This window comes from Mesoplodon mirus (genome assembly GCF_964341445.2).
Source record: "Mesoplodon mirus genome assembly, chromosome: 19".
NCBI classification, from domain to species: Eukaryota; Metazoa; Chordata; class Mammalia; order Artiodactyla; family Ziphiidae; genus Mesoplodon; species Mesoplodon mirus.
In genome coordinates, this window is record NC_138995.1 from 52,344,016 (window position 1) to 52,359,228 (window position 15,213).

The 15,213-nt window shown below is 62.2% G+C and overlaps 1 protein-coding gene across 3 annotated transcripts in view; it reads left to right on the top strand.

Moving 5' to 3' along the window:
* Positions 1-14,550, top strand: part of PAK4 (p21 (RAC1) activated kinase 4) — a 46,550-nt gene extending 32,000 nt beyond the window's left edge. For 2 of the 3 annotated variants that reach the window (XM_082607776.1, XM_082607777.1), the window contains exons 2-10: positions 2,944-3,017; positions 4,344-4,601; positions 7,366-7,827; positions 8,020-8,460; positions 9,817-9,950; positions 10,227-10,353; positions 11,493-11,618; positions 12,884-13,018; positions 13,542-14,550. In XM_082607776.1, coding sequence (XP_082463902.1) covers positions 4,398-4,601; positions 7,366-7,827; positions 8,020-8,460; positions 9,817-9,950; positions 10,227-10,353; positions 11,493-11,618; positions 12,884-13,018; positions 13,542-13,697 — 1,785 coding nt within the window. In that variant the 5' untranslated portion in view covers positions 2,944-3,017; positions 4,344-4,397 and the 3' untranslated portion in view covers positions 13,698-14,550. The remainder of the gene's footprint in view (positions 1-2,943; positions 3,018-4,343; positions 4,602-7,365; positions 7,828-8,019; positions 8,461-9,816; positions 9,951-10,226; positions 10,354-11,492; positions 11,619-12,883; positions 13,019-13,541) is intronic. The other variant, XM_082607778.1, reaches the window with a different exon arrangement.
* Positions 14,551-15,213: the final 663 nt, after the last annotated feature.

Genomic DNA, 15,213 nt, shown 5'->3' on the forward strand with positions numbered 1-15,213 from the left:
GATGGAGGGGCCGTGTGGGAGGAGAGCTGATGGGCAGATCTCTCAGGACCTCGTGGGCCACGGGGAGGAGTTTAAGGATGTCGACTCTGTAGTGGATCAGACTGTCTTCCAAGCCCACCTCTGCTTGGTGACCTTGGCAAGAGATTTCACCTTTGTGGGCCTCAGTTTCCACATCTGCAAAATGGGAGTGAGAATAGCATAGCCACTCCACCTAAGTGCCAGGGAGTTGGTGAGCTCAGCATTGGCATCTGCGCAGGGTCATGGGTCCCCCATGGTGGTGGTGATGGTGGTGGTGGTAGGGGTGTGAGTACTGGGGCTGAGCCTCAGTAAACCACATTTGGTGGTGGGGACTGGTTCTTGGACTGCTTTTCTGCTGCAGACCGACAGGCCAAAGGCCCGTGGAAAAGGCGAGTAATTCCTTATTCCTGGGTGGGGGTGGGGGTGGTCGGAGCCCCACTTTGTGCTGCCTCCCACACTACCGCTGGGGGCCTGGGCAGGTCGGAGGAGCTGGGGACCCTCACCCCCAGGTGGGGTCAGGGCAGGAGAGGAAGAGCAAGGTCTGGGTGTGGATAGGGTGGAGAAGGAGGGAGGAAGGGTTGGAGGCCAGGACCATGATGGCAATGACAAAAACCGAAGCACCACCTCAGGACAGGTGGGTAAGAGCCTGGACTTTGGTCCTCGAATTCTAGGTGCCCTGGACAAAGGATTTCCCCTCTCTGAGCCTCAGTCTCCCCACCCGTGAACTGGGGATGACGAGCGTGCCTGTCTCACAGGTTAGCGGTGAGGATGGAATGCGATTAGACACAGAACACCAAGCAGGCCCAGGCACACACAAGTCTCCAAGGATGCACCTGCCGTAATTCTGAGAACTGGCGGGGCCCGGGCTCTGTGTTAGACAGGGCTGGAGTCTTGTGTCCACTCTGCTTCCCAAGCTGTGTGACCTGGGCAAGTGGGGTGCCCTCTCTGTGCCTCGTCTTCCTTGTCTGTAACACAAAGCCCAAAAGGGCCCCTTTGTCTGGGGTCGGGCGTGCAGATTAAATGAGGGACTCCAGGTCAAGTGCTTAGGAGAGGGGCTGGCACGGTAGGTGCTCCATAAGTGTTGGCTGCTGCTGTGATGGTGACTGACGGCTGTGTGCGCTTGGCCTTGGGGCCAGGCCATCAGTGCCTGGGTTCTCTGTGACTCCTTACAAGAACTCCAGGAAGCAGATGCTGTCATGGTCCTCTTTTAACAGAAGAGGAAACTGAGGCACAGAGCAGCTGAGCTGCTAGCCCAGGGCCACGCAGTGAGCTCCCACAGTGGGTCAGCTCACCCACACTTCACAGGCAGAGAGAGCTGGGCTCTTGGCCCTGGGCTGACTCCTAAATTCTGGGCTTGCCTGGGAACCCCAGCGCCTACTCTTTGCCCGCCCCCTCTGCTGCTGGCGCAGGCCCCTTTATATGTAGCAGCTCCTCTCCCTTCCCTCTGTGGCCCCCATAAAGTCAGGAGCTTGGGGACTTGGTGGGAAGGGGGGGTTCTGGTCGGGGGAGCCGGCAGTGCTTGGAGGTGCCCCAGGGTGGGGCTCCCGCCTGATCATTATAAACACGGTTGGTTCCTCTGTTTGTCCTGCCCTCCATGCAGCGCCCAGAGGGAAGGGCTGGCCCCAGGCAAATATCCGGAGGTGTGCCCGTCTGTCCCCTTCCCCTGCAGGTCACACAGGCAGCTGGGGGCGGGGCCGGGGGCGGTGTGCAGAGGTGGCTGCCGCGTCTTCCAGGCTGCCTCCTGCCCACCCCGTCTGGATCCTGAGCCCCTCCCTCTCCTGGGTTTAGTGAGGGGTCCTGTGGCTAACCCTATTCGTGCAGAGGGCTTAGAGCTGACTTGGGGCCCGCAGGTCCTGAGCTAGGGGGCGGAGGATGGGCAGGCAGAGTGAGAGAGGCCAAGGTGAGGAGTGAGGCTGGGCCCGGTGCCAAAAGGGGGCAAATCTGGGAAGACAGTGCGGAGGTGGTGAGACATGGGGTACACATCTGGAGGGACAGAGCGGAGCGGGGAAGACGGGGGAAGGTCAGGCTGTAGGGATGAGGCTAGGAGCTGGAACTGGGAGAGAGTCGAGGGCAGAGAAACCTGGAGAGAGGAGAGGACAGGGTAGGTCAGGGCCTCTGGCAGGTGGGCCAGGAATGGAGGCCTGGGCGGGCGGGATAGGCAGCGTTCTGGGGGCTGGCATGCGGGAGCGCCGCTGAAGGGGCTCCTGGCTTGGGGGGTAGAGAGGGGGCTGGGGCGGAGGGCCCCTCACCGTGGCCAGGCCTGTTCCACCCCAGAGCAGGCAGGGAAACTGGACCCTGGGGGAGCGCTGGCGCTGGTCACCTGCTGGCCGGGAGGCCCAGGCCAGTTGAGGCAGGTTGGCTGCTGGGTCCCCACCCGCCTCCCACTGGGCGGCTCCTGCTGCCAAACCGGTTCCCCTGGATCGCTGCCCACTGATGTCCCTACCTCTGGCCTGGGGATGGCGGCCTCTTCGTCCTTACCTCACAGAGCTGCTCCGCGAAAGGAGCCGGGAGTGGAACCAGGGGCTGCAGGGGCCGCATCCCAGACACACGCAAGCATCCTCGCTAGGTCACGAGACTTACTGAGCTTGGGGCCGACCCTGTGCTGGGCAGTGCGCCAGGCTCTGGGGAGCCAGCCATGAACCAGACAGAAATCCCCACCCAGTGCATTTCCCCTAGTTCTTTGGGTCTTAGTTCACACGGGCCCTCTTCTGGAAAACCTCCCTTATCCCCAGCCTGCCATCCCTCCAGGCCGGGTCTGGCGCTCTGTGACCCCAGCGCCGAGCACTCTGGGCCGTCGGAGGCTGTCTCAGTCACCGCAGTGCCCCTAGCACCAGCCAGCGCAAGGCTGGCACAAAGGAGCGGGTTATTGCTGAATGAATGAACGAACGCATAATGGACGCATGATGTTTTCTTCCCACTTTACAGATGAGTAACCCGAAGCCCCAAGAGGAGACATCTCGTGCCCACGGGCACTTTTAGCACAGCCAGCGTCCGACCAGGTCTGTGGGACTCAGGGCCCGCGTGCGGGGGGGGCAGCACCCGGCCCCCTTCCCCAGACGCGGCCAGCGGTCACCCTAATCATCAGAGGAGCAAAGGCCGACGGGGCCGCCCCTCCGTGTCCCAGCCCTGCACCCAGCTCTGCTTGTACTAAGTCATTAATCCTCCCGGCAGCCCTGTGGGGGCTGATCCAAGGCACAGACAGGTTAAGTCACTTGCCCAAGGTCACACGTAGCAGGTGACAGAGAGAGATGTGCACTCTGGCCATCTGGCTCCCCTGCCCATCATTTCTGTGGTTCCCCCTATGGGACACCACCATCCCACGTGTCCTCTTCGGCCCCTTTGGTTTTTAAATCCGCTTTTATTGAGCATTTACTCTGTGCTGGTACTGTTCTGAGCACAGGACTGGAGACCATAGGCCCTAAAGACAGGGACTGTTTGGTCTGTTAGTATCTGTTATGAAGTGGCTCTTTCCCCGCTCTGTGATCTTGGTGAGGAACTTCCCTCCTCTGAGCCTCAGTCTCCTCATCTGTAAAGTGGGCATATAGCAGTGAGGCTGCCTACGGGTCACGCATAGGACAGGGGCTTGGTAACCATTTGTTGAACAAGGAACCAAAGGTATGTGGTGCTTCCAGCCCAGAGTGCAGGCTGGCAAAGCAGGGATAGTGTCGGCGGCCGTTAGGAACCAGTCACTGAGCACATACTGTGTGCTGGGCGTGGCCGAGACAAGGGAGTGGGACGCCAGGAAACTGGGCAGGTGAGACCTGGCTTGGGGCACTGAAAGTCTAGTGATGGGGGTTGTAAACACTGAACTAGTAAACACAGACTGAGCAGCAGAATTTCCAGAAGTTAAACATGCTATGAAATGTGATGGAAGGACAGTGGGGAATGGGGACTCTTTCTCTTGGGATGTTCAGGAAAGGAGTCACCAACGACTCTGACACCTGAAGGAAGGGAGGGAGGGGACCATGTGTGTGGATACCGGGGAAGAGTATTCCCCACAGAGGGAACAGCCAGTGCAAGTCCCTGAGGTGTGGAAGCCAGTGTGAGTGACAGGGAGAGATGAAAGCAGAGGAGGGATGGGGCGGGGCGGGGCCACGGGAAGACTGAGCTTCTCCCCTGAGCGAAGTGGAGCCACAGGAGGACTCTGAGCAAGGGGCCTGACTTGGGTGTTCACGGGGTCCCTTGGGCTGCATGTGGGGGACAGACTGGGGAGGGGGCGCGGGGGAGTGGGGAGACCAGGGAGGAGAGGAGGATGGATAGCACCAGGGCTGGGCCGGAGGATCGAGGAGAAATAGCAGGTTCTGGCGAGCCATCCCCTCCCACAGGCCTGCCGGCAGGAGCCCAAATCTGCGCCCTCACCACGCTGAGAGCCTGGCGCCATGTTTGGGAAGAAGAAGAAGCGGGTTGAGATCTCGGCACCGTCTAACTTCGAGCACCGCGTGCACACGGGCTTCGACCAGCACGAGCAGAAGTTCACGGGGCTGCCCCGCCAGTGGCAGAGCCTGATCGAGGAGTCAGCTCGCCGGCCCAAGCCCCTCATCGACCCTGCCTGCATCACCTCCATCCAGCCTGGGGCCCCCAAGGTATGCTGGCGCCCACCACCGCCTCTCCTGACCCACGCCTACCCCCTCGGGGTGACCCCAGCCCTCAACCCCACACTTGACCCTGCGGCCAACACCTCCCCCTCCCTTGCTGACCTCCACACAGCCGCGCCCCAATTCTCACCTTTCGCTCACCCCTCCACCCACTGATCCCTCACTTGGCCTCAATGCTGACCCCCCCTTACCTTGCTGAGAACCCTACACTGACCTTGACCCTCCGACAGTCCCCCACACCAGCCCCAAGTCGTGCTCCTGTCCTGGAGCCTCACGCCCTGAGCTCTGTGCTCCGCTCCCCAGCACCACAGACTTGTCCTGGGCCTTCACCGGGCTCCCATCTCAGGGCGAAGCACAGACTCGTTCCCTCATGGTGACTGCCCCAAGTGCTCAGGGCTGGGCTGGGGGAGCCCAGAGGGGGCTCCTGACCAGCCCCAGGATCCAGGCCAGCTTCTTGGAGTTGGGGACACCGGAGCTGAGCCCTGAGGACTGAGGACGAGGAGGAGTCATTGGGGCAAATGGTGGAGAGTCAGGGCTTTTAGTGGAGGAAACGGCCCACATGAAGCATTGGGGTTTTTTTGCTTTGGGTTTTTTCCCTGCCATCTGAGCAAAAGGGCGGAGTTGGGATTTGAATCAAGGTCCGTTTCCAAGGCCCATGTTCTTAACCCCTTTCCTGTCTCGGAGCACGGACTTTATCCGAAGGGCAGTGGGAACTGGGAAGGGCTACGGGCCACGGGAATGCAACCCGGGTTGTTCAGAGGGGTGGAGATGGGCAGGCTGGTCAGCAGGCTCAGCACCCAGGGGCAGGCCCAGGGCTGACTCATCCTGCCCTGCCCCGGGCTGGTGGGCGGAAGCTCTCCCCCAGGGTCTCCAGCTGGCTGCCCACTGAGGCGTTCATGTGCCCCAGGCAGGGGGCTTTTGGATACTTTGAATTCTCTGCCAGTGCCTAAAAAAGCAAGAGACTTCACATCCAAATCTCTATTTCTGGCTTCTCCTGACAGATCGGCTGGGGCCACTGGAGGGGCAGCTGCCACCGCAGGCGGGTTGCCAGCTCTTCTGGGCCCTCAGGCCCCACCCAGCCCACCTCAGTTCCATCCCCTACCCGGCCCTGTGGCTGCTTGTCTGCTGGTGATGCCCGCACTAGGGCGCTTCCTAAAATCTAGCCCCTGCTCGGCCTGCCAGCCACAAGCCCTACCTGGGACTATGTTATCCAGGAGGAAGGGGCACCTTAAGTCACACAAAGGTGCCACACAGGCTGGCACTCTCCTGGGGCCCCTGTAGGCGCTCGTCTTTGCTGCCCTAGGCTGGGAAACTCCCTAGTCCTCCCAGACCCTCCCCCAACCCCCAGGGACTTCTCAACCTCTTTTTCCAGCACCAAAGCCTGACCAGGTGTCTCCCTTGCTTGGCTGGGCCCCTGGGCAAGGCCAGGCCTCCAGGCTGGCAGCCAGGCCCAGGAGAGGCAGGGGGCAGGGGCTGGCCCCACGGGTACGGTGGCCTGTAGGTGGGTTTTGTGGGATCTGTGTTTTCTGCACATTTGAGGTGGTTCTGGCTTTAGGATGTCTTGCAGCCCATGTCCCTGCCTGCCAGTGATTGACAGCACAGGGCTGAGGGGCATGGGTTCTGCTCCCCTCAGCCTCCTCCCAGCCTGCCTGCCTTACTCACTCACTCATGGGTTCAGCAAATGCTTATTGAGCACCTTCTGCATACCAGCCACTGTTCTAGGTGCTATGGATGCAGCCAGAACAGAAACAGACAGGAGGAAACCGTGGCCTCCCTCGCGATCATTGCACTGGGGGAGCAGGCCATGGACAGCTGTACGCATGCTTTATGTCAGCTGGTTTTAAGTGCTCTAGAGAAAAGGAAAGCAGGGGAGGGGGATAGGGAGTGTTAGGGGCTGGCGTTTCAGACTACGGGTGGTCAGCGAAAGCCTCCAGCAAAGACCTGAAAGGGGGGTGCGCTGGGGAGGGGAGCTCAGGGCAAACTTGAGAGAAGACGTTCCAGGCGGCGTGAACAGCCAGTGCCTGAGGTTGGAGTGTGTCCAGTGTGTTTTAGGAGCAGTTAGGAGGCCCATGTGGCTGGAGCTGAGTCAGGGGCAGGGGGAACCCTGGAGGCTGTGACCTGAATCAGGATGGTGGCCATGGCAGGTGAGGGTGGATTCAGGACAGGCTTTACACAGGCATTCGCATTTGCCAGCCTTGCTCCTGGGGCACTCCTGCCCTCTACTTTGGGCCCAAACTTTTCTGACTCTCCCTTTAACCCACCCTCAGACTCCAGAGGCACAGAGAGCATGGTTTGGAGTTAACAGCCCTGGCGGGCTGCAGGGGAGGAAGTGCCGAGCTGGGCCCTGGCCCCAGCATCCTGTAGTTTGCAGCTCTCCAGGGCTGATGATGGGGTGGCGTGGTCTCTGCCCTTCCTCCCCTGCACCCCACAGGGCAGGGACCGCCCCCCAGTCTGGAGAGCAAGAAAAAGACGGGTGCATCCCGTGGGGGGGTGACAGCCTGACCGATGGGCAGGCTCTCCTCCTGCTCCCCTCCTGCCACCCATGGCCAGGTGCTGGGGGAGGGGCAGCAGGGGCCTCCCTGCTCCTGCGCCCCCCCCCGCCCCACCCTGTCATCACCCATGGCATTTCTTCATTCCGTCTCTGTCTTGTCTCTGTGTGTGTTGTGTTGTCCTGTCCTCGTGTGTCGGATACACGTCCTGTGTCCCCCTCCTCCTTGCCCGGCCCCCACCCCGCCATTGCCCCGGACCCCAGACCATCGTGAGGGGCAGCAAAGGCGCCAAGGATGGGGCCCTCACGCTGCTGCTCGACGAGTTTGAGAACATGTCGGTGACGCGCTCCAACTCCCTGCGGAGAGACAGCCCGCCGCCACCCGCCCGTGCCCGCCAGGAAAACGGGATTCCCGTGGAGCAGGCCGCCACGGCCAGAGGGGGCCCAGAGAAGGCGGGCGGTCAAGGCCGGGTCGCTGGTCGCAGCGAGGCGGGTGGCAGCAGTGGAGACAGGAGGCGGGTGGGGCCGGACAAGAGGCCCAAGTCTTCCAGGGAGGGCTCAGGGGGGCCCCAGGAGTCCTCCCGGGACAAGCGCCCCCTCTCTGGGCCCAACGTCGGCACCCCCCACCAGCCTGTCAGTCTGGCCAGCGGGGCGAAAGTGGCAGCTGGCCGGCCCTTTAACACGTACCCGCGGGCCGACACGGACCACCCATCCCGGGGCACCCAGGTAACTGCTCCCCCTGCCCCAGGACCACCCCACTGTCCCCTTGCCCGGAGCTTCCCCGTTGCCACCCACCGACTCCAACCCGTGCCCAGCCCACCGTCCATCTGCATCCTGACCACCATGTGTCTGTCCCACAGCCGGGGTCTCTGTCCCTCTGGCCCCTCCACTGACAGCCGCCTCTCTTTTCTGTTGCAGGGGGAGCCTCACAACGTGGCCCCCAATGGGCCATCGGTGGGGGGCCTGGCCGTCCCCCAGTCGTCCTCCGCCTCCCGGCCCCCCGTTCGAGCCCACGGCCCCCCCAGCCCTGGAGTGCTGGGCCCCCACGCCTCCGAGCCCCAGCTGGCCCCTCCAACCCGCACCCTCACTGCCCACCCTGCACCCCCCGCCCCCGGACCCCCCGGACCCCGCTCGCCACAGCGGGAACCCCAGCGAGTGTCCCACGAGCAGTTCCGGGCTGCCCTGCAACTGGTGGTGGACCCCGGCGACCCTCGCTCCTACCTGGACAACTTCATCAAGATCGGCGAGGGCTCCACGGGCATCGTGTGCATCGCCACCGTGCGCAGCTCGGGCAGGCTGGTGGCCGTCAAGAAGATGGACCTGCGCAAGCAGCAGAGGCGCGAGCTGCTCTTCAATGAGGTGGGCCCGCTGCCCCTGCCCCCGCCCTTCACCTCTCCTCCTGGGGCTCCTCCGCCCCATGGTTTTTGAGGGCACATAGGGGTGAGGAGGGGAGAGGGCCTTTGGGGATGGGGTTCCCCAGGGCTGGGTTCTGGGCCCGGCTCCTGTCCTCATGCGTCACACCTCCCCAGGCTGTCTTCTCTGTCCCCACGGCCACGGCTGTCCTGTTCCTGGCTAGGCCCCGAGCCCCAGCTCCAGGCTCCCTCAGCCCCCTGAGCCCCACCCTCTGCGTGCCTTCCAGGCCCCTCATACCCACCAAGTCCCATTTTGGCCCCGAAACATGTACTCCAAACCTGCCTCTTCTGGTTCCCTGTCTCAGAGAGGCCCCGCCACTCCTGTCCCCAGGCCAGAGTGCTGGACCTCCCTGGCCCCCACCCCGGCTTGTCAGCCCTGAGCCTGTCACTCCTTCCCCCGTCCCTGTCCCCCTCCCCGTCCCCATCCAGGTCCCCGTGTAGCCCATTTGCTGCTCGGCCCTGCCCCCTGGGCATTCCGCACACCGCAGCCAAAGGGCTGTCACACACCCCTTTACTACCCTTTGCAGCGCCCCCTGGTGCCCTCAAGACAAAGGCCTGGCCTCTTGGCCGTGCATCTGAGATCCGCCCCCATCTAGGCCTCGCTTCTGTCTGACGTCAGGCTTTGGCCCTTGGGGGGCTCATTACCAGTGAGCGTGTTGCAAAGGCAGACCCCTGGCTCCTTCCCGAGAGGAATCTGTTGGGAGCAGCCCCCGGCCTCTGATGCAGGAGTCCCAGGAGGATGTCACAACCCGGGTCGTCCGACTCTAGCTCTTGCCTCCTGACCTCTCCACACTCCGCTTTGCCCCAGTGTAACGTGGCCCCTGTGAGCATCGTGTTCCCCCAGCTCCGTGAGGCTTTGCCTTGCTAGGCCTTCCTGCCCCTGAACTCTCTTCCCCCACCCCCCACCACCGCCTTTTATCTGACCTGCCTAGTACCTGCTTGGCCTTCTGGTCTCAGCCCTGTGCTTAGACGCCCTCGTCCCAGCTCCCTCTCCCAACACCAGCCTGGCCATCAGAGCCACTCGCGGCCCAGCTCAGGGCTAGTCAGAGACCAGCGTCAGAAGTGTGGGGTGTGTGCGGGGCGGGAGCACCCCTGGAATAGAGCGCAGACGTCAGGCCCACGCTGCCTTTGAGGTCTCTTGACTTTGGCCGTGGGAGGACAGCCCAGGGGGACCCCGATGAGCAGGAGTCGGACCCGCAGTGTGGCAGGGCCCACACCCAGGCTGAGAGGGAGGTGGGAGGGCTCCGGTGGCAGGGGCTGGCGGTCCTCCCTCCGCCACGCCGACCCGGCCTCCCACGCCCAGGTGGTGATCATGAGGGACTACCAGCATGAGAACGTGGTGGAGATGTACAACAGCTACCTGGTCGGGGACGAGCTCTGGGTGGTGATGGAGTTCCTGGAGGGAGGCGCCCTCACCGACATCGTCACCCACACCAGGTACTGCTGGACAGCTGGACTGTGTGACAGCCGGCCTGCTATCTCCCTCGGCTCCCCAGGGTGGACCTGGGTCCCCTCAGACCTCTCCCACGATAGGACTGGCCCCCTCCAGACCCCTTGGGGTGGGGCCGTGTCTCAGAGCCAACAGGCTCTGTCCCCATCCGGCCCCCAGGGTGGCGCCATGTCCCCCTCAAAGCCCAGGGCAGTGTTGTGTCCCCCTTAAACCCCAGGGCAGGGCCCTGTCTGTCCCCATCACTCACCCACCCATCCCCGCAGGATGAACGAGGAGCAGATCGCCGCCGTGTGCCTGGCCGTGCTGCAGGCCTTGTCCGTGCTGCACGCCCAGGGGGTCATCCACCGGGACATCAAGAGCGACTCCATCTTGCTGACCCACGATGGCAGGGTGAGGAACGGGGTGGCTTGGCCTTCCCCCGCCTCTGCCCAGCTCTCCCTCCGCTGGTAGGGTGCGCTCTGACCCCCGCGTTCAGTCTCATGAGGAGCAGTAAGTTCCTTCGTTCCTCGTGCAGCAGTCCAGAGTCGGGGGTCCACGCGAGTGGGGCCTCTGCCCCTGCGGTCAGGGGCTCAGGCTGGCGGGGGCTCTGCCGTCGGCACAGGCCGTTGGGAACTGTAGTCTAGCCCTGGGCCCAGAGAGGGGAGACTCCATTTGGGTGACCAGCCTCAGCTCTCGGCCATGTGAGAACCTGCTGCTAGCCTGGCATCCAGGCGTGGGCTGTGGACTCCAGTCCTGTCTCCCATCTTCTGGACTGAAGTTCTGAGTCTGAGGTCCATGGATGAGCCTCACAATAACCAGAACCTGCATTTATATTCCAAGAGTGAACTTGATTTTCAGTAGGAGGGGGCCCTTGACTTTCACCAAATTCTTGTTGGTGATTTGCCCGCCCTCCCCCAGGAAAATTAAGCCAGTCAGCAGAGGCGGGGGTGGGGGAAGGCTCAGTTTCACTGGGAGTCTCCGTTGGGGTCCACAAACACCTAAAGATGTCTGCAGATGTGTTTGGGGGACTGTGTGAGCATGCTCTCTGGGGGTAGGAGGATCCATAGACATCCTCAAGAGTCCGAATAGGGCCCACAGTTCCAAAAAAGGTATAAATCCTTGGTCTGGGGACGTAGCTGTTGCAGAGGCAGGCTGTGTCCCCTTGTATCCACCTTGGACAGGGTTGCATCCCTCTCACACCTGCCAGCTGAAGGTGTGCTTCCTGCCAGGAAGCAGGGGCCCAGGGCACAGCATTGGGAGCCAGCCCCAGTCTGAGCCCCCGCCCAGCCTTTGGTACCCCTGGGACTCGGGCCACTTCCCCCGAGAGCCCCAGCGCAGACCCTGTCACGGAGGCAGATGGTGCGACCTTGGGCAGGTGACACGGCTGAGGGCCCCAGCCAGGAGACGGCAGAGCTCCCCAGAGGCTCTAACCTCTGGGCAGCATCGTGGAGACCCAGGCGCGTCTGAGGCCGAGGAATCAAATAGGAAATGCCTCTGCTCAACCTGCCCCCACCAGCACCTCTGACCCTACTGCCTACGTCCTACTGCAGGTGAAGCTGTCGGACTTTGGGTTCTGTGCCCAGGTGAGCAAGGAGGTGCCGCGGAGGAAGTCCCTGGTCGGCACGCCCTACTGGATGGCCCCGGAGCTCATCTCCCGCCTCCCCTATGGGCCAGAGGTGAGTCAGAGGCGGCTGGTCATCCCACTCTCGGCGCTGGTTTATGCTGTGACAATCCGGAACAGCCAGAGTGCTGGGGGTGAGGGGGCTCAGTCCCTGGGGTCAGTTTTGGGGGAGAAGTAGGCATGTCTGTGTGCACTCGTTGCTGACTGGGTTCTAGTTTGGAGCCAGGCCAGTGCTTAGCAATGGGAACAGAATGCTGAGCAGAAGTGGCCCTGGCCCTGCCTGTCAGCCTGGGGCAGAGGCCACAAACTGGCCGATGTGCTCTGAAGATGCTCTTGGAAGCATTTTAAAAAGAGAGCTCTCACGTGAAAGTCTGAATTTTATCCTCTGTCAGAAAACCAAGAGCTCTGGCCACGTGGAGGCCAAATTCCCACACGGCAACAGTCAGCAGGTGCTGAGGGGCTGCTCCACATTAGAAAGTGCAGGGGTGCCTTCGTCCTGGCCGTAGTCCCCACCCATCTCTATTGCCTACACTGACCTGCTTCACTCCCTGCCGTTACCTGCCTGGTCTTTGAGCTGTGGCCTGTGGCCCTGAGGATTCCTCCACAGTCAGTCAACAAGGCTTGACCCAGGGCCTGGCCAAGGTACCCTTGGAAGCATATCTTGGGGGAACCTCAGGCAGGAGTGGGATCACACTGGGAGGGGAGGCTGGGAGGAGATTCTGAGGGACCGTCTCAGTCAGGACTGCCTGTGAGTGACAAAACCATCTCAAACGGATTTAGCAAAATGGAAAGCTGTGGGTCCCTAGAATTTTCCCCTTGTAGTCTTCAGTCAGGCAGGTGCTCCCCTGGTCAGAGCAGACATGACCCTGGCAACTCGAGGACACATCTCCCTGCCTATGAGCCCTACTGTTTTACTGAATATTTTGGTTGAAGTCTCAGGGTTGACTGTGACTGGCTCAGCTTGGGTCCTGTGCCTGCTCCTGAACCAATTACTGTGTCCGGACTCTTGCTTATGAGGCTACCTGGTCATGCTCCATGGACTGAAGTAGGGGAGAGGGGGTTCTCCAGAGAAACCCAGGGGGAGGAGGGGGGTTAGCAAAAAAGAAGGGGATAGATGCTGGGTGGGCAGAACCCTTCAGAGGGCTCCCTGGGTGAGGAGTGCATAGCGTCCGGCAGGCTGGGTATCAGCGAGGGTGTTCAGGGCCCAAGGATCCCGGGAGCGAAGAGGCAAAGGCAGAAGCAGGGCCGTCCCGCTGTGGGCGTCCCTCGGGCACTGGCCGTGCTGCACAGCTCAGCCCTGCTGCCCCTTCCCCACCGCAGGTGGACATCTGGTCTCTGGGGGTGATGGTGATCGAGATGGTGGATGGGGAGCCCCCCTACTTCAATGAGCCGCCCCTCAAAGCCATGAAGATGATTCGGGACAACCTGCCACCCCGACTGAAGAACCTGCACAAGGTGGGCCCTTCCCGCAGGCGGCAGGCAGGTGGGGGTGGGGGGACAGGGCTCCACCCAGCCCCGAGCTCAAGCAGAGCGCTGGGTGCGGGCCACACTGGGGTGTGGATGGCTCCCTCCCAAGGTGGCGCTTGCTGTGTGCTGGGTCGCCCCCGTGTCCCCCAGGCCTCGAGTGTCTGTGTAAGCTCTGTGCCCTCACCACCCCACATCCCAGAGGTTGTGCTTAGGCTGGCCTGGCTAGACGCACACAGCATAGCCAGGTCCAGGAGAGGGGCCTTCGTGGTGGAGGAATTGCCTGGTGAGAAAGGGGCGCCTCCAGGGCCCAGCTGCTGCCAGGGTCCTGCCGAACCTTGGAAATGGGGAGGGAATGAGCCCCTGGGGCCAAGCTCCTGGGACCTCTTTGCCCCCTCCTTAGGCAGTAGATGTTGTCAGCCTATTTGACAGAGGAGGAAACTGAGGCCCCACAGCGAGTGAGCAGTGGAGCTGGCTCTCAGACCCCCTGACCCTCTCGTCCTCCTCCTGACAGGTGTCGCCATCCCTGAAGGGCTTCCTGGACCGCCTGCTGGTGCGTGACCCGGCACAGCGGGCCACGGCGGCTGAGCTGCTCAAGCACCCATTCCTGGCCAAAGCGGGCCCGCCCGCCAGCATCGTGCCCCTCATGCGCCAGAACCGCACCAGATGAGGCCCAGCGCCCTGACCCTGAACCAAAGAGCCCCTTGGGTCACCCCTGCCCTGCCAGAGGCCAGTGGAGGGCCAGCCCCTTCCCCTCCCAGCCCAGGAGACACTCTGTATGGCACTGCCCTCCTTGCTGGGGGGTGTGCGGGACCCTACTACTGAACTGCCGTTTTGATTTTGTGACTTTTAAAAAAACGCAGGGACTTGTGGGAGCACACGAGGCTCCCAGGACCCGCCAACCCTCTGGGACAGGCCCGCCCCAGTGTTGTCCTGTCTCCAAGAAGGACGGGCGGCCTTCCCATCACTGGAAATCTGCAGTGGGGGCCGCCAGGGGTGGAGACAACACTACGAAAGAGGTGTGTGTGTGTGTGTGTGTGTGTGTGTGTGCGCGTGCGCACGTGTGTGTGTGTGTGTGTACACGCATGTGTGCATGTAGAAGGTCCAGCTCCTCTGTCCTCCAGCCTGTGAGTGCGTGTCTCTGAGACCTCGCCTGATCCACAGCCCCTCCCCCCTGAGCCATTGCGGGGGTCGATCATGAATGTCTGAAGAGTGGCCTTTTCCCTTTGCCCCACACCCCTCTCTGTGGCTGGATGCAGAGACGGGGGTCAGGGCTTCCCACCCACCCCCAGCCTCTGCAGAACATGACTACTGCACCTGGAACAGCCTCCTCTTTTCTAGAAGTCTATTTATATTGTCATTTTATAACACTCTAGCCCCCATCTGGGGACGGATGGTCCCTGTCCCGCGGGGTGGCACCGGGGACAGGACCACTGCTTGAAGAATCAGGTTCCTGCCCCCTCAGCGCAGCCCCGCCCGCCCCTCCCTCAACTTAGTTTTACAATTAAACCAGTTTCTTGTTTTGTGTGTGTGCAGTGTGCATAGAGGCCCCCCAACCCCCGTCCAGGCCGTCCTGGGGGGAGAATTGATGGGGAGGGGCTCTAGGGTTGGGAGGGAGACCTGGCTGACCCCAGGATTCCAGCCCAGTTCAGGGCCAGGGCCGTGTCTGTGGGTGGGCGGGAGTTCCCGGTCCAAGCAGCCAGTTACAGGGCTGGATTGATGCCCCCCAGGCCTGGAAGCGGCCAGTTTACCAGTCCATGTGCCATGATGACCAGTTTGCTGGAAACCTATTTTAAAGGTGGTCTGGAGTGCGTTCAGTGGGTAGGAACTGATCCTTGGTGAGCTGATGTTAGGAAACTGGTCAACAGGCAGATGGGCTGCTGGGGCGTCGGCTAAGACAGATGGACCTGGAGCTGCCAGCCTCAGAAATATTCCACTGGCCATGTCCTGCCCTCCAGGCTGAGGCTGGGTCTCAGGGAGAGGAGAAAATCCGGCCAGACAGGAGACGGCGCTGCTTCTGCATTTTGGGCAGTGACTGCCCCAGGCCAGTGTGGGCTCGGCGTGTGTCCTTCCCAGCACCCTGGGAGGTGTCGGGGCAGCAGCAGCCTCCTGGGGACACTGAGAGACCAAGGAGGGGACCCCCTTCCCAGAGCCCTCCGGAGTCACCGGCACCAGGGACCTCAGTC